This window comes from Mandrillus leucophaeus, unplaced genomic scaffold (genome assembly GCF_000951045.1).
Source record: "Mandrillus leucophaeus isolate KB7577 unplaced genomic scaffold, Mleu.le_1.0 Scaffold353, whole genome shotgun sequence".
Lineage (NCBI taxonomy): Eukaryota > Metazoa > Chordata > Mammalia > Primates > Cercopithecidae > Mandrillus > Mandrillus leucophaeus.
The window spans coordinates 161777-181928 of record NW_012103732.1 but is presented as its reverse complement, the minus strand read 5'-3'; the positions used below and the strand labels follow the sequence as shown (position 1 = coordinate 181928).

At 36.2% G+C, this 20152-nt stretch overlaps 1 protein-coding gene across 2 annotated transcripts in view; it reads left to right on the top strand.

Moving 5' to 3' along the window:
• The window catches only part of LNPEP (leucyl/cystinyl aminopeptidase), a 99988-nt gene that overhangs the window by 66189 nt on the left and 13647 nt on the right, over positions 1-20152 (top strand). For both annotated transcript variants that reach the window (XM_011989410.1, XM_011989412.1), the window contains exons 8-13: positions 895-1026; positions 5923-6054; positions 8582-8742; positions 8946-9034; positions 15731-15914; positions 17037-17193. In XM_011989410.1, the coding sequence (XP_011844800.1) occupies positions 895-1026; positions 5923-6054; positions 8582-8742; positions 8946-9034; positions 15731-15914; positions 17037-17193 (855 nt within the window). The remainder of the gene's footprint in view (positions 1-894; positions 1027-5922; positions 6055-8581; positions 8743-8945; positions 9035-15730; positions 15915-17036; positions 17194-20152) is intronic.

Here is a 20152-nt window from a genome sequence, read left to right as displayed (position 1 = left end):
ACTTAGGGATATTCAGACACACTAGGCCATGATATGACAGATATTGTCAAGGTAATTCAAACAATAGGTGGGAAAGTGTAAAGATACCTTCCAACCCCCAAATTGTTTGACTTTCTATTAAACTTCCTGATGTTATGATCCAAGATGGCTTTTAAAACAGAAGTGCTTTTAGAGCTTTTGATTTGAAATTTTAGATAGGGCTTATTGAAAAATTTCAAGTGGTAGGGGAAATTAATTGATATTAATATCAAGTGGTAGCTAGAATACTAAGAAAGATATTCTAAATCCGTGTATGCTACGTAAGCAATGAGATACACAGTTTGACCACTTGGTGGTGCCCAGAATGTGTAAAAACGTCTAATTCATGTTCTAGGGGAACTCGTCTGCTGAGCTCTTAAAGAATTATTTCTGTTTAAGAGTTATATTTTATTTAAAACGGACCTCAGTTAAGGGAAATGTATATTCTCTTTGTAGAAATTCTAGACCATATATGAGAAATCAGCATAAGGACCAGTTTTTGTTTTTTTTCTTTTTAAATTTCAGGTTTCATTTAAAAAAAAAAATATGCTAACATTTTTAGAATATTCATCTTGGATACCCAGAGTTGGCATTTGTTTACTTTGGTAATAGATTCTCAATTTTCCCATACGCTGTTGTTTAGGAAATGCTAATTTTAATGTGGCCAGGTTATAATTGTATCTTTAAATTTAAGGAATACTCATGAAGGTTACAATCTTCCTACATTTTTGAAAGCTTATATCCTGAAGTTTAGTGACACTGGTCATTTTTTTCCTAATGATCTTACATACTAATTAGTCTAATTCATACAAATAATTACTATACTTTTGCATTTGATACTACTTGTGATATTCTAATCTTTTCATTTTTTGACAGTATGAAGATTTCTTAGATGCTCGATTTAAAACCATGAAGAAAGATTCCTTAAATTCATCTCATCCAATATCATCATCTGTTCAGTCTTCAGAACAAATTGAAGAAATGTTTGATTCTCTTTCCTATTTTAAGGTATTTCTGTGAACAAAAAGGTAGCTGGAGTGGGTTTAAAATTTCATATGTGAGCAAGCTGCGTGACTTAGATTATTTTAAAATTAAATTTTTTCAGGTATTAATGGTAAACTATAAAATGTTTGCTTCTATATAAATCTTGGCCTTAACTTTTTTGTGAGTTTTTTTCTTTCTCTAACGCTCATTTAAGTTGTATGACTAGTATTCCAGACAATTAACCAGATCTTATAGCACTGCATCTTTTAAAGTCAGTTTACTCTCCAGATCTATAGGTAGAATATGTTCGGGGAAGGTCCTAAGCAAGCTCTTGGCTGTGTTACTCAGAATTGAGGCATGCTCTCAAGTCAGGATTGCCAAAACAAGTAAGCAAAAAGAGATTTTTAAGAATTGAAGATAGATTTCAGAATCTGAAACACACACCCTGGGTTTTGAGGTAAAGAAAAAGCAGAATGTTAACCCCATTTGGATCACCATAGGTCAGAGAATGGAAGAATAGGGATAACAGTGTCATTCACATTTATGTTGTGGGGAGGAATGAATGTTATGGCTGTCAGATAAGATAGAGAAGAAAATACACAAAATGTGTGAGATACAGTCTATGTCAAGTAGCTGAAAGTTCAGGTGATTTGGTACTTGTGGAGCAATAAGAGAGGTAATATGTGCTAGTGGGACAGAATTTTTGCCTAGGATAACGAAGAGAAACTTTTGGGAGGAAAATGGGAATTGAGTTGACCTAAATAATTAAAATATAGGTAAAGAAGAAAGAAGAATGCGAAGTATAGGGTAGGGCAGGAATGGAGCAATGAGCTCTACAAAGAAAATGAAGTACTTAGTGATGTTTTTTTTCAGAGAGTCAGTGTTTGACCGCAGTGGAAGCCACACGTGAAGAGGGAAAAGAAGAGAAAGTTGAATAGGGCCCAGTTGTAGAAGGCTCTGGATACCATAAGGAATTATTTTTTCCTATGCAATAGGAAGCTTGAAAAGACTTTTGAACAGAGGAATGACTTGATTAAAGTTACTATTTAGGAAAAGTAAATTGGTTTCAGTTTATAAAGTAAATTTAAGTGGGAAGAAACGTAAAGTCAGGAAATTGCTGCTAAAGTCCAGGCATGAAATGGTAAAAGTTTGAAATGAGGAAAGTTCAGTATATAATAACAGAACAGAGTCATAATAGAGCTCTGTCTGCTTCTGACCCTAACCCTCTAAACCCAGAATTCAGTGTCTTCTGAACATGTAGTTTCCATATCATAGTCAACCCCTGTCAATATGGTAACTACTTGTTTCAGAGTCGGGAAGGAGTTGTCATTGGCAAATATTCTGTGTAATTAAGAGAAGTGGGATACTGGATAACTTATCAGTATTGTGTACAAGAAGGTAAGCACCAGTAGGGAAATACGTTTACCAGACATATTCTGTTTGGCCTTTATAATCATCAAGCCTAATTCTGATGCAGGTTGCCTTGCAAGATTTCATTCATTTAGCAAATCTTACAAGTACTAACCATGTGTCAGCCATTGTTCTAGGTGCTGGAGTTATATCAGGGAAGAAGGTGGACTTTGTCTCTTTTGTGAAGTTTCCATTTCAGGGGTCAAAGATAGAGACTGACAGTATACAAATGAATGAATAAGTAGGTATCGTGTTAAGTAATAGGTGCTAATATGAAAATAAAGCATGATAAGGGAAATGAGAATGACAAAGGAAATGATGTTTATAATATAATATGGTTGAGAAGACCTTCTGTATGGTGACATTTGAACACCACCTAAGGCATGAGAAATGTGGTTTTCTTGGGGAAGAATACTCCAGGCAGAGGAAATAACCAATGTGTAGTGCTTGTGTGCAGAAAAGAGTTAATGTAGGAGGCCTGAGACTGCTATCCTTTGAAAGATCTGCTTGCAAGGTTGACCCTTGGGTGGCATGTGGGAACTTGGGTTTTGGGAAAGTTCCCACTATTGCATGATAAGAGTGGCTCACTGTACCTAAACAATGTAGTTTATGCTGAAAATCTGCTTTCCTTCTGGGTATCTAGAGTTTTGGTATGTACTAGGCAGAAGGTACCTCTGTGACTAGCCCACAGTAAACAACCTGGGTGCTGAATCTCTAATGATCATCCCTGTTAGATGGTATTTCACACATGTTGTCACAACTTTCTGGAGGAATTAAGTGCATCCTGCGTGACTTCACTGGGAGAGGACTTGGAAGTTTGTGCCTGTTTTCCTCTGGACTTTGCCCCATGCACCTTTTTTCTTAGCTGATTTTACTTCATATCTTTTCACAGTAATAAATCATAGCAGTGAGTATGACTATATGCTGAGTTCTGTGAATCCCTCTAGTGCATCATCAAACCTGGAACTGGTCTTGGGGACTCTCACATGAGATATGAGATTGATATGAGATTGAGATAAAAGATTGCTTGCATGTTCAAGCACCAGCAAGGATCCAATGTTATCTGGAGTAGAGGAAGCAGAGGAGAAAGTAGCAGTTGAAGTTAGAGGGATTGTAAGAGGCCAGATTAGTATAGGGTCTGCTAAGCCATGGTAAGGACTTTGATTTTATTCTAAGTGAAATGAAAAGTGATTTGATCAGGGAAGTACCATGATATGGCTTATTTTGTAAAAGATCACTCTAGTCTTCAATAGTACATGGAGTTAAGAGGACTAGTTAGGAAATTATTGTAATAGATGGATGGTGAGACAATGGTGACCTGGACAAGGGTGGAAGTTGTGAAGGTGATGGAGTTACAACTGGACTTAGAATGTATTTTAAAGATTGATACAGTAGAATTTGCTCACGGATTAGATATGAAATACAAGAAGGAGGGGTCAGGGTAACTTTAAGATTTTTACCTGAATAACTGGAAAAATGGAGTTGTCATTTGCTGAAATGGAGAAGACTGCTTTAGAAGTAGGTTTAGGGAAAGAAGGGGGAAGAAACTTCAATTTCTGAGTGAATATGAGATATGGATTAGACATCCAAATGGAGATACCATGCAGGCAGTTGGATATGGGTCTGAAATTCAAGGGGGAGGAAGTCTGGTTAGAGATATACATTAGGGGATCATATGAAAACCTTGGAGTTGGGAGATCAACTAGGAAGGAAATTTAGACAGAGAAAAGGGATCCAAAGATCAGATGCCAGAACACACTTCCCTCATTGGAAGATGAGGAGGATTCAGTAGAAGAGACTGAGAAGGATGGCCAGTGGATAGGGAGAGAATCAAGAGTAGTGTCCTGCAGCTCTCAAGGAGGAGCGGGTGATCACTTATATCAAATGCTATCAATAGATGGATAAGATGAACCTGAGAATTCACATTTGTATGGCACCAGGAAGTGTCCCAGTGACCTTGATAAAAATACTTCCGGCTGGGCATGGTAGCTCATGCCTGTAATCCCAGCACTTTGGGAGGTCGAGGTGAGTGGATCACCTGAGGTCAGGAGTTCAAGAACAGCCTGGCCAACATGGTGAAACCCCGTCTCTACTAAAAATACAAAAAGGTGTGCTTGGTGGTGGTGCCTGTAATCCCAGCTACTCAGGAGGCTGAAGCAGGAGAATCGCTTGAACCCAGGAGGCGGAGGTTGTAGTGAGGGGAGATCGCGCCATTGCACTCCAGCCTGGGTGACAAGAGTGAGACTTCATCTCAAAAAATAAAAATAAAAAATACTTCCAGTAGAGTGATGATTAGAAGATGGCTCAAGAGAACATGGAAAGAGAGCAAATGGGGATGGCAAATTGAGGACAACCCCTCTGGGGAGTTTTACTACAAAAAAATAGCACCATAACCGGAGGAAGGTGAAGTTAGGGAAAGGTAGAGAGCCTTTCATTTGTTTAAAATTAGGAATGTTACGTCGTTTTTGTTTTGTTAATGGGCATGTTACAGTATGGAGGGGAAAGTTGGTGATGCAGAAGAGAAAAGACTGTTGGGGACAACAACGAGTACTTACATTTATAGAACAAGTAATAGCTATGAAGCGTGATATAGAAATGAGTAATAGGTAATAATTTAGTATTTGTACAAGAATCTTGACATTACTACAATTTAATCAAAAGTGAAATTCATTCAAAAACTACTAGAGTGCCTACCATGTAGTGGGCATTGTTTTAGTCACTGGAGTTGAGTTTTCACTTTTTCCTCTCAGTTAGCTTACAGCGTAGATGAGGAAATAAATGTGTAACAGATACAGGATGCCAAATAAACTGTATTGAAGATGGAGAAATGTGATTTCTATTTCAAACCAGGAAGGGCTTCACAGAGGAGGTGGTGCTTATTTCGGGATTGGGAAGGATGACATGTATATCAATGGATGTAGTGTGACCTTAATAGTATGCTTGCTGCCCTATACATTTGTTAGTTCCAAGCATTTGAAGTGACTCTGCAGGAAGAAAAGAGATTCTGGTTACTTCGCAACACAATATACTAAAATAAGAAATTAATGACATACCTAGCAGGGAGTCTTTTGAGAGCCTTGCCAATTTATTGTGTCTTCAGCAGTGTGTGCTCATGAATTCAATGGGTAATTTAAGCACTGGGGATGGAGGTGTGGATGCCACAGAAAATTTGCCATGTTTTTCTATTAAAATGTATTTATAAATACTTAGCTTTTCAACACTAACACTGAAGCAGTGAGTATACCAATAGACCACACGGACTGGCTCCTGGTTAGAATAGTGCACATGGGAATCTACTCATTAATTCTTTTTCAAATCCTTTAAAACAATGTTAAGATAGTTGAACACAGTCCACATCTAGTTATAGCAGACTAAGTAGCAGTGTATTATAACTAAGTTCTACATATGGAAGTAAATTTTTAGAATGACTATAGTTTGAATTTTAGATTCCCAATTTGATAATCTATAGTATTCTATTATTTTCTTTTTCCTCACCTTTTTTTTGAGTAGGGAGCTTCTCTCTTGTTGATGCTGAAAACTTACCTTAGTGAAGATGTGTTTCAACATGCTGTTGTCCTTTACCTGCATAATCACAGCTATGCATCCATTCAGAGTGATGATCTGTGGGATAGTTTTAATGAGGTAAGTGACCTGGGTAATTTATTTAGCTCAGTAAAAAGAGACGAGTTCGTCTATTTATACTCTTTAGCATGTGTGTAAGTTAATCTGTGGTACAAAGCATAGTTATTTAAGAAAGAGGGGGATGGAGCTTGCTATATAAATATTTATGAATGGAGCACTGAATTTTATGTCAAGAAATGAGAATGCTGTTCTTAGTTGTTGGGAAAAATGTGTGTGGACTTGGGTAGCCAGTTTTTTTTTTTTTTTTTTTCTGTACCTTAATTTTTATTCCTATTTTGTAGGAAAGTTGTCTTCTCCATATTAATGAATATTACTAGATTTTTATTATTTGACTTTTTTTTTCAAAAATTTCTTTTCCTATACTTACCGTTTTTTAGTTTTTCTGCCTCCTTTGAGTGATTCTGTACTCTGCTCTATGAATCTCTTGCCTTTGTGACTGTTCCTCCAGAGTAGATGATACTTCACAAGCTGACTGCATATTACCCTTGGATGGTTTTGCTGTTGGAATTTTGTCATTCCTGGAAATATTCTAGCAAAAAATGTAATTATGTAGAAGTTACACTTCAAAGCAGCACATGAACCCAGGCTTCTTCATGCATGTATGCTGACTGCAAAACCCTTATAAGCATTTGCGTTTGTTACCCTGATTTAGATTGATGGGTCGTAATGCTTTAAAAGATCACAGACTTGACTGGGTATGGTGGCTCACACCTGTAATCCCAGCACTTTAGGAGGCCAAGACAGGCAGATCATGAGATCAGGAGTTTCGAGACCAGCCTGGCCAATATGGTGAAACCCCGTCTTCACTAAAAACACAAAAATTAGCCAACGTGGTGGCACGCTCCTGTATTCTCAGCTACTTGGGAGGCTGAGGCAGGAGAATCATTTGAATCTGGGAAGCAGAGGTTGCAGTGAGCCAAGACTGCACCATTGCACTCCAGCCTGGGTGAGAGAGCAAGACTGTCTCAAAAAAAAAAAAAAAAAAAAGGAAAGATCAGATCGCAGACTTATTTGGAAATTTGATGAAAGTTCTGGCAATATTACTCAGAAAAACCACATATGTGCAGAACATCACACAGAGTTTCTAAGTTTTATTGACTCTAGGTTAGGAACCCCTGCTCTGGATCTTTCTCATACATTCTTTCTGCTTCTTTGCCTCATCTGAATCCTGATATTTTCTAACTGTTAATCTTTTGCCCAGAAGATATATCTTCCCTACTCTCTGAATTCTCTTTGAGAACTTGTTACCTAACAGTTGTTCCCAAATCATTGTTTTATTCCTCTGATATAGTAGCATTTCATTTGAAAGCCACATTGTTTACTTTATACTTACCGTCTTATCTGTTGGCATTTAGAACATATTTCTGCCTTTCTCATTGACTGCAACTTTTGCATCATGGTGTTTTTCTTTCCCAAACTAGTTCCTAACAGTATCCTCAGGTTTTTCAGCATCCACATCAAATTATGCATTGGCTTCTTCACTTCAATACTGCTTCGACACCCAAAAGCATCTTGATTTTAGGCAAGCTTATTTTCTTCTAATTCTCTGGTTCAGAAATAAATAGGTTAGAGCCATGATAAATGTAAGATTAATTAAAATGGGAAGATTTGCTCCATCCTTTTGTGCTATAAATAAATGGGCATATGGTGATTGAGGTAAGGCCTGCTGTAGTAGAGTGATTTTATCAATTTAGGTACATCATGACTTTGTTGCTTACAATTCAAATTCATATATAATCTAGAAAAATAATTTGAATCCTAAGTTTAACCACCTGCTTTAAAGAGGCTGTTGTTCAAAAATTGCTTCTTAGTTATTGATACTAGATGTCTTAGGGGCTTTGGGCCTTAGAGGGTCTGCAAAGCTCTGACACTAGGTTCTAGGTTTTATAGATAACTTCATATATTTTCTGGGAAAGAAGGTCTGTGACCACCAAAGTAGTTTACCTCTGTTTTTGAGAAAGACTTAAGGCAACCGACCTGTTCATATGTCATTCTTCTGCTGCTGCCGCTGCTCCCTGGCACTCCCACAGTATTAGGTCCTAAGAGACTATCATTATGGAGGTGGAGGGTAGGAGCATAAATAGAAACCCAGACTCAGGTGATTCACAGCATTGAGTAGCAATGATTCTGATTGTAGACTTATATCATTATTCATATCTTCTAGATGATAGTATTGTGATTTGAAAGAATACTTATACCTTCTTAGGGATTTTAATATTGATGAATTTAGGGATTTTAATGAACTCTTAGTTGGTTGATACATGTGCGACTTCTCAACCTAGTGCCTCCCTCACTCCCTTAGCTATCACTTAGCTCTGTTCCAGGTTACATTCCTTTTAGCAGTTGCTCATTTACCTAGATTAGAGGTGTAAATTCAACATTCCTGTTTCTTTTTTATGTTAACATTAAATGTATTCTTTATAGATGGTAGGAAAAGAGGGAAGCGTACAGATAAATTAAAATTAAATTTTTTTAAACCAATTTTTATTTTTAAGGAAAAAGAGTTTTATGTATATACATTTTATAGGTCACAAACCAAACACTAGATGTAAAGAGAATGATGAAAACCTGGACCCTGCAGAAAGGATTTCCTTTAGTGACTGTTCAAAAGAAAGGAAAGCAACTTTTTATACAACAAGAGAGATTCTTTTTAAATATGAAGCCTGAAATTCAGCCTTCAGATACAAGGTACATGCCCTCTTTCTTTTCATGCCATCTCTTTTGCACCCTCAGTGATCATAAGTTCTTATGAAACCTAACAAGATTATCCCTTCCTAGGAATAGCTTAACAAAGTTAACCTTCCTACCAATTTTTTTTAAAAAAAGAAAACCAACAAATCATATGTAACTAACTGAAATAATAGTAATTTTCCAATATTTTCTCTTTACAGCTACCTGTGGCATATTCCACTATCCTATGTCACTGAAGGAAGAAATTATTCAAAATATCAGTCGGTATCACTACTGGATAAGAAATCAGGTTTGACTATAATGACAGTTCTGATTGGAAATGGCATAATTTTAAAAATTGGATCAGAGTGCATATATAAGATTACACTTGCCCGTGTGGACACTCTCTGAATTGATTTTATGAGTTGCATATACCAGATGTGACTAACGTGAGATTGATTCTGTATATCATGCACAAAACTGGCTTTAGCCTTGTGAAATAAGGTACAAAAATTTGCAGAGAATGTACTGGCATTCCTGAAAGAAAATAGCGAATGCCATGTTTTTATATTCAAGATTAATATTTTGTTACAAAATAAGAGGGGTTTCTTAAAGTATACTCTGCTGTCTGCTGTCTCGGGTTGGGCTGGGGCAACTGCATTTTAACAAGATACACCCTAAATGATTTGTGTGCATAATTGAGGTTGATTCATGATCGGATTTAGAGTAAATAGTTATTTCAATATGCCCTGAAGACATAGCATATGTTTTGGGGAACAAGAAAATGGGAGAAGAAACTACGATAGCAAGGTGGAGGGAAATAGTAAAATATAAACATGGTGTATGCTGACCTACAATATGAAAAGCAATTGAAACGTAGTTTGGGGCCATTTGTTAAATACCACTATGAATGTCACACCACATATCTTCCTCTTAATTTGCATCCTAAAGAAACACAAGGCTCTTGGGTTCTGTAGTATGCGTTAGTGATGCTTTGGATTGATGAAAAGGGAAAATTTCTCGTTTGAATTTGGATCTGGTGTCAAAGCCTATATTTTTGAGGGGTGAGTGTAGCTTAGGGGTAAGAGAATGGGACTTTGGAGACTGCCTGGTTCAATTCTTAGCACTACCATTGATCACTTATATGATTTTAGGCGAGTTATGTGAGCCTCATTCCCTCAGCTGTACAAAAGATATAGTAATTATACTTACTTTATGTAGTTGTGGTGAGGATTAAAAGAGCTCATTTATATGAAGCACCTAGAACAATGCTATAATGTATCTATATTACATAAAACCTGGAAAATGGAGAAAAAATAATATTACCATCAAAACTATTCTTATGATTGTTTGTTTACAGTCATTTTTAATAAATATTTGTAGTCAAAATTTTTATATATATATATGATTTCTGTATCTTTCCTTTTTTTAACCTACTTGATTCACCATTTGTTGTTATAAAATATTGCCTTAATTAAATATTTCAAATCTTAAAGGTTTTTCCATTATATGAAATTTTTTAAGGAATGGTTTTCAAAAATGAAAACTGCATTACCTTTTGTGATTTGGTACATATAACTAAATAACCCTTTTATTGTCTAGTTACAGTTGATAATGCCACCTGAAATACATGTGCCAGTTTCATTGCAGTTTGATAGTGGAATGTTAAAGCAGCAACAATCTAATTATTTAAAATCCTAGTGGTAGTAGGTAACATCATCATATCTTTGACAGCATAGCTGGGAGTGCAAGGAATTGCTACTGTCTTTGAGTAAACAGAACTCTAACTTTGCATGAGCCCTGAAAGGATAGTCTCTGACCCAAAAGAGAACAAATAACCCCATCTCCCTATATCCTGCAGCACAGCCAAAACATGGCTGGAGTATTCGCAAGCAACTAATAAGGAAATTTTGCAAACTTTCTGACAGTATATTAATTTTTAGTGCTATTAGAAATAATTGGGCAATAAGAAATATTTTATTATCTGGTTTTTTGTTTGTTTGGTTTTTGTTTGTTTGTTTGTTTGTTTTGAGTTGGAGTCTTGCTCTGTTGCCCAGGCTGAAGTGCAGTGACAATATCATAGCCCACTGCAGCCTCAAACCCGTGGGTTCATGCAATCCTCCTGCCTCAGCCTGCCAAGAAGCTGGGACCACAGGCACATATCACCATGCCTGGCTTAATTTTTGTATTTTTTGTAGAGACAGGGCCTCACTATGTTGCCCAGGCTGATCTCAAACCCCTGGCCTCAAGTGATCCTCCTGCTTTGGCTTCCCAGAGTGTTGGGATTACAGGCATGAGCCACCGCACCTGGCTCCTCTTTACTCTTTACCTCAGTTTTCTTCTGAGCTTGTTAAGCTCTTTTTGAGAGTTTAGCCCCATAGACTAGCTCATATTTTACTTCTTTAGCCTTCTAGGCCCTTGCCTGGCATTCTCTGCTTTTGCCGCACAAAAATTCTATCAGCAATGCAAACACACCGTACTGCCTCTTTAGGTTTTTGCATATGCTGTTTTCTCTCCTTGAAGAACACTCTTGCCTCCTCACTCCCTCGGCCTACTCCTGTTTATTCTTCAGATCTTAGCTCAGCCATTGCTTGCTCGATGAAACCTTTCCTCCCCTAAAGTCAGGTTAGATGCCCTACTTAGGTTTTTTAATAACATTCTGTACTTCTCCACTCATAATATATCGTAAGTACTGTTCACTCGTATCTATCCTCATATTAGGTATTTCCCCCATTGACGATAGTGATCATGGCTATATGAATCACTGTAAATCACTTTTAGTACTCAGTAGGCACACAAAAACTTAATGAATTAGTAAATTTTAGTCCATAATGAAGTAACTCCAGTCTCACTATAAAAATTTCTAGGAAAAGAACATGCAAAGCCTGATAAAATGATGTTTTCTTTTTCCCTTCCTCTTCTTAGTAAAGAGGAATATACAGAATTCACTAGAATATAATTGATTTAATCTAGAACTGGAACTGGGCCAACATATGATGAAAGTAGTGTCTGTTACTTCCTCTTCTCAGCTGTGTTATTTCCCTTGCTGCTGCTGCTGCTGCTGCTGCTGCTGCTATTTTAATTCCTGCCATTTCAGGTTTAGAGAGTCCACATGAAAACTTTTGTCCTTATGTTTGACCCTGAGGACAGTTGAGCCTTCTTGGTTCCTAATGCTCCGATGAGAGTTACTCTTAATTTAACTGCATTTTTATTTTTTCTATTCTCAAAAGAAAGGTAGCAGAGAGGGTGACTTCAGGCTTCTTTTATGCTGTAATACTTTAGTATAGTGTATTATTTTGATGCTTGATGGTTGGTTAAATCTTTAATATATTTTCTTTCTTTTTTAAATACATTTTCATGTGTTCTAATTCAAGGGTTGTTGGGTTAGTTCATTAGTTCAGTTGTATACAGGAGTTATGTTTGGTTAATATATTTGTCTCCTTTTCTCACATACATGAATTTTGAACAATTAGTATTTATTGTGCACAAGAAATGCTGATGGGGCCATTTTTCCAGTGTACATATTGAGGAAATTATATTTTTAAAAGTTTCCCTCTTCCCTTTCTTCCTCCCTCTCTCTCTCTTATCCACATTTTACTCAGACCTAAGATCTTTAACTATAGGAGATTTTCATATTAAATCTAATGCAAAACATTCATGTTTCCAAATGGATATCACTATCAGAAATACTGCTGTGAAAGTAAAAGATATGTCATTGGAAGAAAAGGTAATTAGGATGAAAGAAGGAAGGACATACAGTAATTAAAATATTTATCATGTGCCATTCTCTGTTCTTGCCTTTTTTTCCCCTGATAAAGTAAAGGAGAAAGAAAGGGGTATTAGAGAAGGGAATGCTTTTGAACAGGAGTGATACAGTTCAATAGCATGTATGATGCTACTCTGGAGCAAACTTACAGGAAATTTTGTAACTTTGTAGTAAAAACATGATTTTTAGTTTCAGAACTTTAATTTTTTTGTAAAACAATAGTTGATTTTCATAGCTCTTTGACAAGTGGTTTTTAAAAATCACTGTTAGATTACTTCATCTGGGCTTCTGCCATTTAACATTGCAGTCACTCACTCTTTTTTTGCTACTCAATAGACTGAAAATTGAAGTGTTAATCTGTTAATGATTATAGTAAATTAAAAACATATGAGGGTAGCCTCATCCACATTTGAGCTGCAGGATGTAGTTACTTCCCTTGTGTGCAAAGCTATTATTTTTCGATACCTGTGGTTTTAAGGTCCACCATTCTGGATCATTCAGAAGAACTGAAAGAGACTAATAATGTTGATTCTTTAAATGATAACTCTCTGTCTTTGTGCTGTTGGCTGTACTGCGTTGTGTCATCTCGATGACAGTAATAATTTCAAGTATATTCCCAGCTGTGTCCCTCCTCTTTACCATCTGGACTTGGCTAGGTTTACAACATGGCAAGTTGCTTATCAACCAAGATACTCTGTATGTATTTCAATGTTTTCTGCATCCATCTAGTGGAACAATTGTCATAGCTATCATTCCTTGTCTCCTTTTATGGGCAAGGGAGATTTGGGTCTCTGTAGCCCTTCTTCCTGGGGTTCTTTGTTTCTTTTCTTTACCTTTGTTTTTATTAGAGGCAGAGTCCTGCTCTGTCACCCAGGCTAAGGTACAGTGGCACAATCATAGCTCACTGCAGCCTTGACCTAGTGATACTCGACCTCAAGTGATACTCCTCCCTCAGCCTCCTGAGTAGCTGGGACTACAGACATGTGTCACCATGTCTGGCTAATTTCTATTTTTTGTAAAAATGATGTCTCACTATGTTGTCCAGGCTGGTCTCAAACTCCTGGGCTCAAGTGATCCTCCTGCCTTGGTCTCTCAGAGTGCTGGGATTATAGGTGTGAGCTACCATACCCAGCCCCAGGGTTCTTTCTTGATAAAAGCTCCATAGGATATAGTGTTGGTGACCTGGAGAGTATTGATATTTTTGGATTAGCTAATGATAAAGTTAATTTCCTTAGTCATAGGTTTGCTAAAAATGGCTCCAACTTGGAGCAGCCACTGCTGCCATCACAAGTATCCCTTAAAACTGCATTCTGCCCTCGAAAAAAGGAATAAACCATATTTAATTGATCTTTCCCATCTGTTGCTATATCAGCAATATAACAGAAATAAGTATGGAACTTTTTTAGTAAGAAAGACTGCTTAGCTTATATGTCCTGTTAAGACATGATCAGAATGTCTTTTTTATCTTAAACATCTTTTTCAGTATCAATATAATTGGAGTAACAAAGATATTAAGGGCATCTGACACATTTAAATAATTAAGGTTTTTGAAGTTGATAAACCCTAAGGCATCAGGTACTAATATATAACCCTTAGTACCTAAGCTAAGGCTTCAGGTACTAATATATAATCTTTAGGTTGAAAACATATTTATAAAGCATTTTATATAAAAAAGTTTCACTACAGAATTATAATGATAGTGACCATTTTAAAACAGCCCAAATTGTTCAAAATAGATTGGATAAACTTGAAATGGAATATTATGAAGATATTTGAACACTGCTTATGAAGACAATGGAAAAATGTGGAGGGGTCTGATAGGTGAAAAAGGATAAAATAAATGCATATAGATCTGCCATATAAAATATTAAAAACAAGAAAAAAACTTGGCAAGAAGTACATTCCAGAATGCTATCATTGTCTGAGTTTAGATTATTCTTATCTCTACTTTTCTTTTTCTTACAATTAAAATTTTTTTCAAGTATTTGTTATTTTAAAAGGGGGTAAAAATTATATGATAAGCATATACAAACCTTTATCTAGACTTGATTTAAAACTATTTATTGTGACATAGTCATTATTTATTCATTCACTCACTAATTCAATGGTATTTGTGGAGTACCTGCTAGGTCATAGTTATAGGGGCTGCGGCGTTAGCAGTAAACAAAATAGTAAGCTTATATAGCTTATATTCTAAAAGTAGTAAACCTCAAGATACTTAGAAGCATACCCCCATTATAATTAAGTCTACATCCTTGTTGCCAACTTTAAAAGACATCTCTTCATTAGCAGTTTTAAGGATTTTAAAAATTCATACATATATTTTGTGATCAGTTAACTCTTAGCGCTTCATTATTGGTACATTAGTTGACATAATTTCATAGAAATTTCTAACAATTCTCTCAGCATTTATAGTAGAGACCCAAAAAGTGCCTAACCTTTCCTGTTATTTTAACCCAATTATTTCTTATTTGTCTCTTATGTAATCTTAAGCCTTCCCTAACGTTTATTTTGCTAGCTTTAAATAATGTGACTTTTCTAAATGACTTTGTTTGTTCTTCCTTCGCTAACATGACGAAGGACAGAGGCCGAAATGGGACACATTTTACACAGTTCTCTCACTGTCTTCCACTGCTGTCTCATCCTGCACCTTTACTTTCTCCCTCCCTCTCTCCTCTAGCCACAATGAACTTGGGAGCCAGTTCAGTGCATGGATGCCATGTGTACTTTCTCTCTGGGCCTTGAGCACTTAGGTTTCCTACTATATCTTCTTCACTTGGCCAACACCTAAATATTTTGAGGTCTCTTAGAAGAATGACAACTTAGATGTCATTTCTTCCAAGAAATTGCTCCTAACTTTCCCTAGGAGAGTGAAGCATTTTTTCTATGTGCATTCGTTGAATGCTGTCTTTTCTTTTTCTGTCAATAGCGCTTGTATGATATTGTACTTGCCTGGTTACTTTAGACTGTGAGATCTCTAAAAGCAGAGATATATCTACCTTGTTCACCATTTGATTTCTAGCGCCTAGCTTACAGCCAATAATGCACAGTAAATAAATAATTGTTAAATGAATGTCTTGACCTTCACTAACATGAAAATAACTGTACTTGGAGACAGGCATTTTTTTCTTACTAGAACGGTTAAAAATAAACTAACTTAGAAACAAAGCACTCATGTAATTTTTTTTTTCTTGTCCAATTGTCTTCTCTCTCAATCTCTCATATTTTGGTTTCCATTAGGTGTCATCAATCTTACAGAAGAAGTGCTGTGGGTCAAAGTGAATATAAACATGAATGGTTATTATATTGTACACTATGCAGATGATGATTGGGAAGCTCTAATCAATCAGTTGAAAATAAATCCTTATGTTCTGAGTGACAAAGACCGAGCCAACCTTATCAACAACATCTTTGAACTTGCAGGGTAGAGTATACTTAGTTTGAGTTTTTTTCTTTTTTTAACAAGTGTCATTGATGTAAAGAACATATATGAAAAACAGTTTGAAAGAACTAGCATGTATTGGTTGGTACAATTCATTTTGGAGGATTGGGAAAATACAAGATGTGTTCATTGCCTCCAGGGACTTTATGAAACATTAGCTGCAAACATACTGAACAGTTAAATGAAACAGGATTTGATAGTAATTCAAGACTAGATATCAAAAACAGGATACATATTTTGTTGACTAAACTGATACGGGAGTTCAGGCTTTATTTTATTTCATAAGATAATTATTTTCAAGCAGCAGTTGGTTTAAGCATGAAAATTAGTGCTTATGCATTGGTTTTAAGGGACATCTCTGATGGCTGGCGCCACTTATCTGTACTGCTTGCCTCTCCAACCACCTCATGCGTTATAGAATCCCAAAACCAAGGATGACAGTGACTTCATGTAAAGATATTATCTGAATAGCATATTACCAATTTAGATTGATGATAGGCTTAGAAACACAGCAACGCTTCAGGTCAGAAGAGTATTCCTTCTGACCTCCCTGCACATTTCCATTTTGTCTCGTTTTTTATGAAGTACCCTTCTTATGTCATCTTAGCCATTGCTGCTATGATTTCTATAAAATGGTTAATTTTAAAAATTTACTCACCGTAAATTCACAATAGACCTTGTCATAACAAGTTTGAAAAACAATTTCCCATTAAACCAACAAATAAAATATTTAAAAAATTTCAGATGCTGTCTATGCTATACTCTCTTTCCTGGCAAATATAACTAATTAATAAAATTAGTACTATTCATCTTTTCTAACCCAAGATATTATATTTTTGCTGAGTTAGTAGCAATTTACAGGAGACTTAGGAATAAAGAAAATGAACTATTGTTTATCTTTCTCTTGAAATGCTTCCTTAATCTTGGGCCACTTTAACTTAATCAGAGATAATCATATTTAGCTTAACTTTACAGAATGCCACTGTAAGCTTAAATTTTTGGTCTTCAAGACTCGCCATCTAACCCTAAGTTTCTCTCTTAGCATGCATACAGTTCTTCTGTGTGTCTCTGCGTATTTACTTTTCCTGTTCTTTTATCCTTTAGCCTAGGCAAGGTACCTCTCCAGAGGGCCTTTGATTTGATTAATTATCTTGGAAATGAGAACCATACTGCACCCATCACTGAAGCCCTGTTTCAGACAGGCCTCATCTATAACCTCCTTGAAAAACTGGGATACATGGATCTGGCCTCAAGACTGGTGGTAAGTCTGTCTTTTTACCAGCTTATTGCTGTTTATCTTTAATATTATTATTCATCATTCCATTTTCAGTCAGTAATAGGCTGAAAAAGCAACCAGTTAAATTCCATTTTCTTCACTTTTCTGCTTGTGAAATCTTTACTTAAAATCAAGACGTTGCTTATGATAAAGAGCTGATAAAGGCTTAGTATGATATGGTCTTGTTTGAATATCAAAATACAGACATTTGACACCACTGTCAAAATGAGGTCACATGAGAATAACATTTCTCTATTCAAATCCTGTTTTATTTTTACATGATGAATGTTTGAAACAGGCCCTTTTACAAAGTAGATCTCCCCATTAATTTTCTAATGGTCATTATAAAATGACAGTTATGTTTGTATTGAGAATATTCTGTTTAAGAGTTCTTGCTGATGACTATCTAATGGATAATGATGCTGGTGGATATGTTTCTTTGCAAAGCACTAAAGGAGTCTTAGTATTAGAGAGCATTTTACCTTTCTTAATACCAACTGCCTGATCGTAATAGTTGTTATTTTGGATACTTTCAATATTAAACTGTTGAGTGAGACTTTAAAAGCTTGGAAGAGAGTGAAAAATTATTTGTTTTTATCTAATTCTCTGAATCAGCGCATTTTGACAACAGAGTTTGCTTTATAAACTAGTGAGATTTCCCAGGGACCCAGGCAAAAGGCAGCTTTCAGGGAAAGGGAGATAGTATTAGACCAAGAATTAGAATAAGTCTTTGGGGGTTTTGGTATTCTCACTGGTAAAAGGAAAGGGTTGGATTAAATCATTTCTTAAAACAACCCTCTTTCTAGGCCGGGCGCGGTGGCTCAAGCCTGTAATCCCAGCACTTTGGGAGGCCGAGACGGGCGGATCACGAGGTCAGAAGATCGAGACCATCCTGGCTAACCCGGTGAAACCCCGTCTCTACTAAAAAATATAAAAAACTAGCCGGGCGAGGTGGCGGGCGCCTGTAGTCCCAGCTGCTAGGGAGGCTGAGACAGGAGAATGGCGTGAACCCGGGAGGCGGAGCTTGCCGTGAGCTGAGATTCGGCCACTGCACTCCAGCCTGGGCGACAGAGCGAGACTCCGTCTCGAAAAAAAAAAAAAAAAAAAAAAACAACCCTCTTTCTGCCTCTATTATTGCCTTACCATGCATCTCCTGTAAACAGTTCTCTCATCACCTGCATGATTCTCAGTGAGTGGAGGGAATGCAGGGCAGAGTGGCTGTGTGGAGCTTGAAAAGCTCTCCTCCCCTAAAAGTTTCTGATCTGACCCCAAAGAAATTACCCCATCCCTACCCATGAGCAAGATGCTTAAGTTAGATGATTCTCTGAGGTCTCTTCTAATGGTTAAGATTTTTATCATTTTCTGTTTCATAAGGCTTTCAGCTAGCAGCCTTAATAAAAACCAGTGCCTGGAACATGACCCGGCCTGTAGTGACCCTCAGTAAATGTTGAGTGAATAAATGATTGAAACACACCAGAAACACATGCATTTGAGTGCTTTTACACACTACCATGCTTAGTGCTTACTGTAGATTACCTCATTTAATTCTCACACAATGCCAAGGTAGATATTTCTACCCTCATTAAATGAACGAGGAGATGGAATAGCTTCTTTAAAGTCACTTAGCTAGTAAATGATAAAGCTGAGATTCAAACCCAGATTAATTTCACTCCAAAGACTTCTCTTTGTGTTATATTGTTATTTGTAAAATTAGTTTGTGTCCTAGCAACGTCGTCTTTCCAGGATACCTTTTGTTAGAAAAATTAAAGCTTTCTTCTTGTCATATTCTTTTGAAAAGCTTGCAGACCAAACATTTAAGGTTTCAAGTGACTGACCCACATCTAATTGTTCTCCTAAAAATGAAATTGTCAACTTAAGAGACTTTTTTATATCTAAAATGTTAATAATGACTTTTTAAAACAATATTTATGTACCTTTCCAAGAAGTATGCAGATAGCTTACTCATCTCTTTAGGGCAAACTTAGAATCCAATAGCAACTTTCTAGTGTTAGTATAGTAAAGAGAATCCAATAGCAACTTTCTAGTGTTAGTATAGTAAAGAGATTGGCCATTAGTTAACCAATTCGCCTATTGTTGATAGACATTTGCGTTATTTGTAGTTTGGAGCTATCATGAATAGCACTGCTATGATGTCTTCAATGAATGTCTTTATGCATTTCTATGGGGTATATGTCTGGAAATAGGATTATTGAGTCATAACACATGCATAGTTAATACTGTACTATCAAATAGTTCTTCAAAGTTGTACCAATTTACACTTAGCAGTGTATGAGAATTCTAGGTGCTCTATATCTTTGCTGATAATTATCATTCATATTAAATCTTTTTTAGCCATGTGGATAGGTGCATAGTGGTACTGCAATTTTGACTTTAATTTACATTTTTCTACTGATGTGAAGATGATTTTCTTTTTGATACATGTATTGACCATTACATGTTCTTTTGTGAAATGCCCATCTTTTGCTTATTTTTCTGTTAAATTGTCTGCCTTTTTCTTGTTGATTTGTAAGAGTTCTGTGTATATCCTAGATATGAATCTTTTGTTGGTCATATATGTTTGCAAATATCTTCTCCTACTCCATCTTGCTTTTTTACTCTCTTAATGATTTTTTATTAATATGAGATTTAAATTTTAATGTAATCTAGCTTATGAAATATTTTCCTACCCCTAGATATTCTGTGTTCTCTTCTGAAACTTTATTATTTTATCCTTCACATTTAGATCTATGATCCATCCGAAATTGATTTTTGTGGATGGTGTGAGGTAGACACCAATATTCATTCTTTTCGGTCTGGATATCCAGTTATCCCCAGGACCAGTATATTTTATTGCACAGAATTATGTTTGAGGTAATTAGTGTAATATCAACAGCCTTTGGGGTAATATATTAATTTCCTAGGGCTATCAAAACAAGTCATTGCA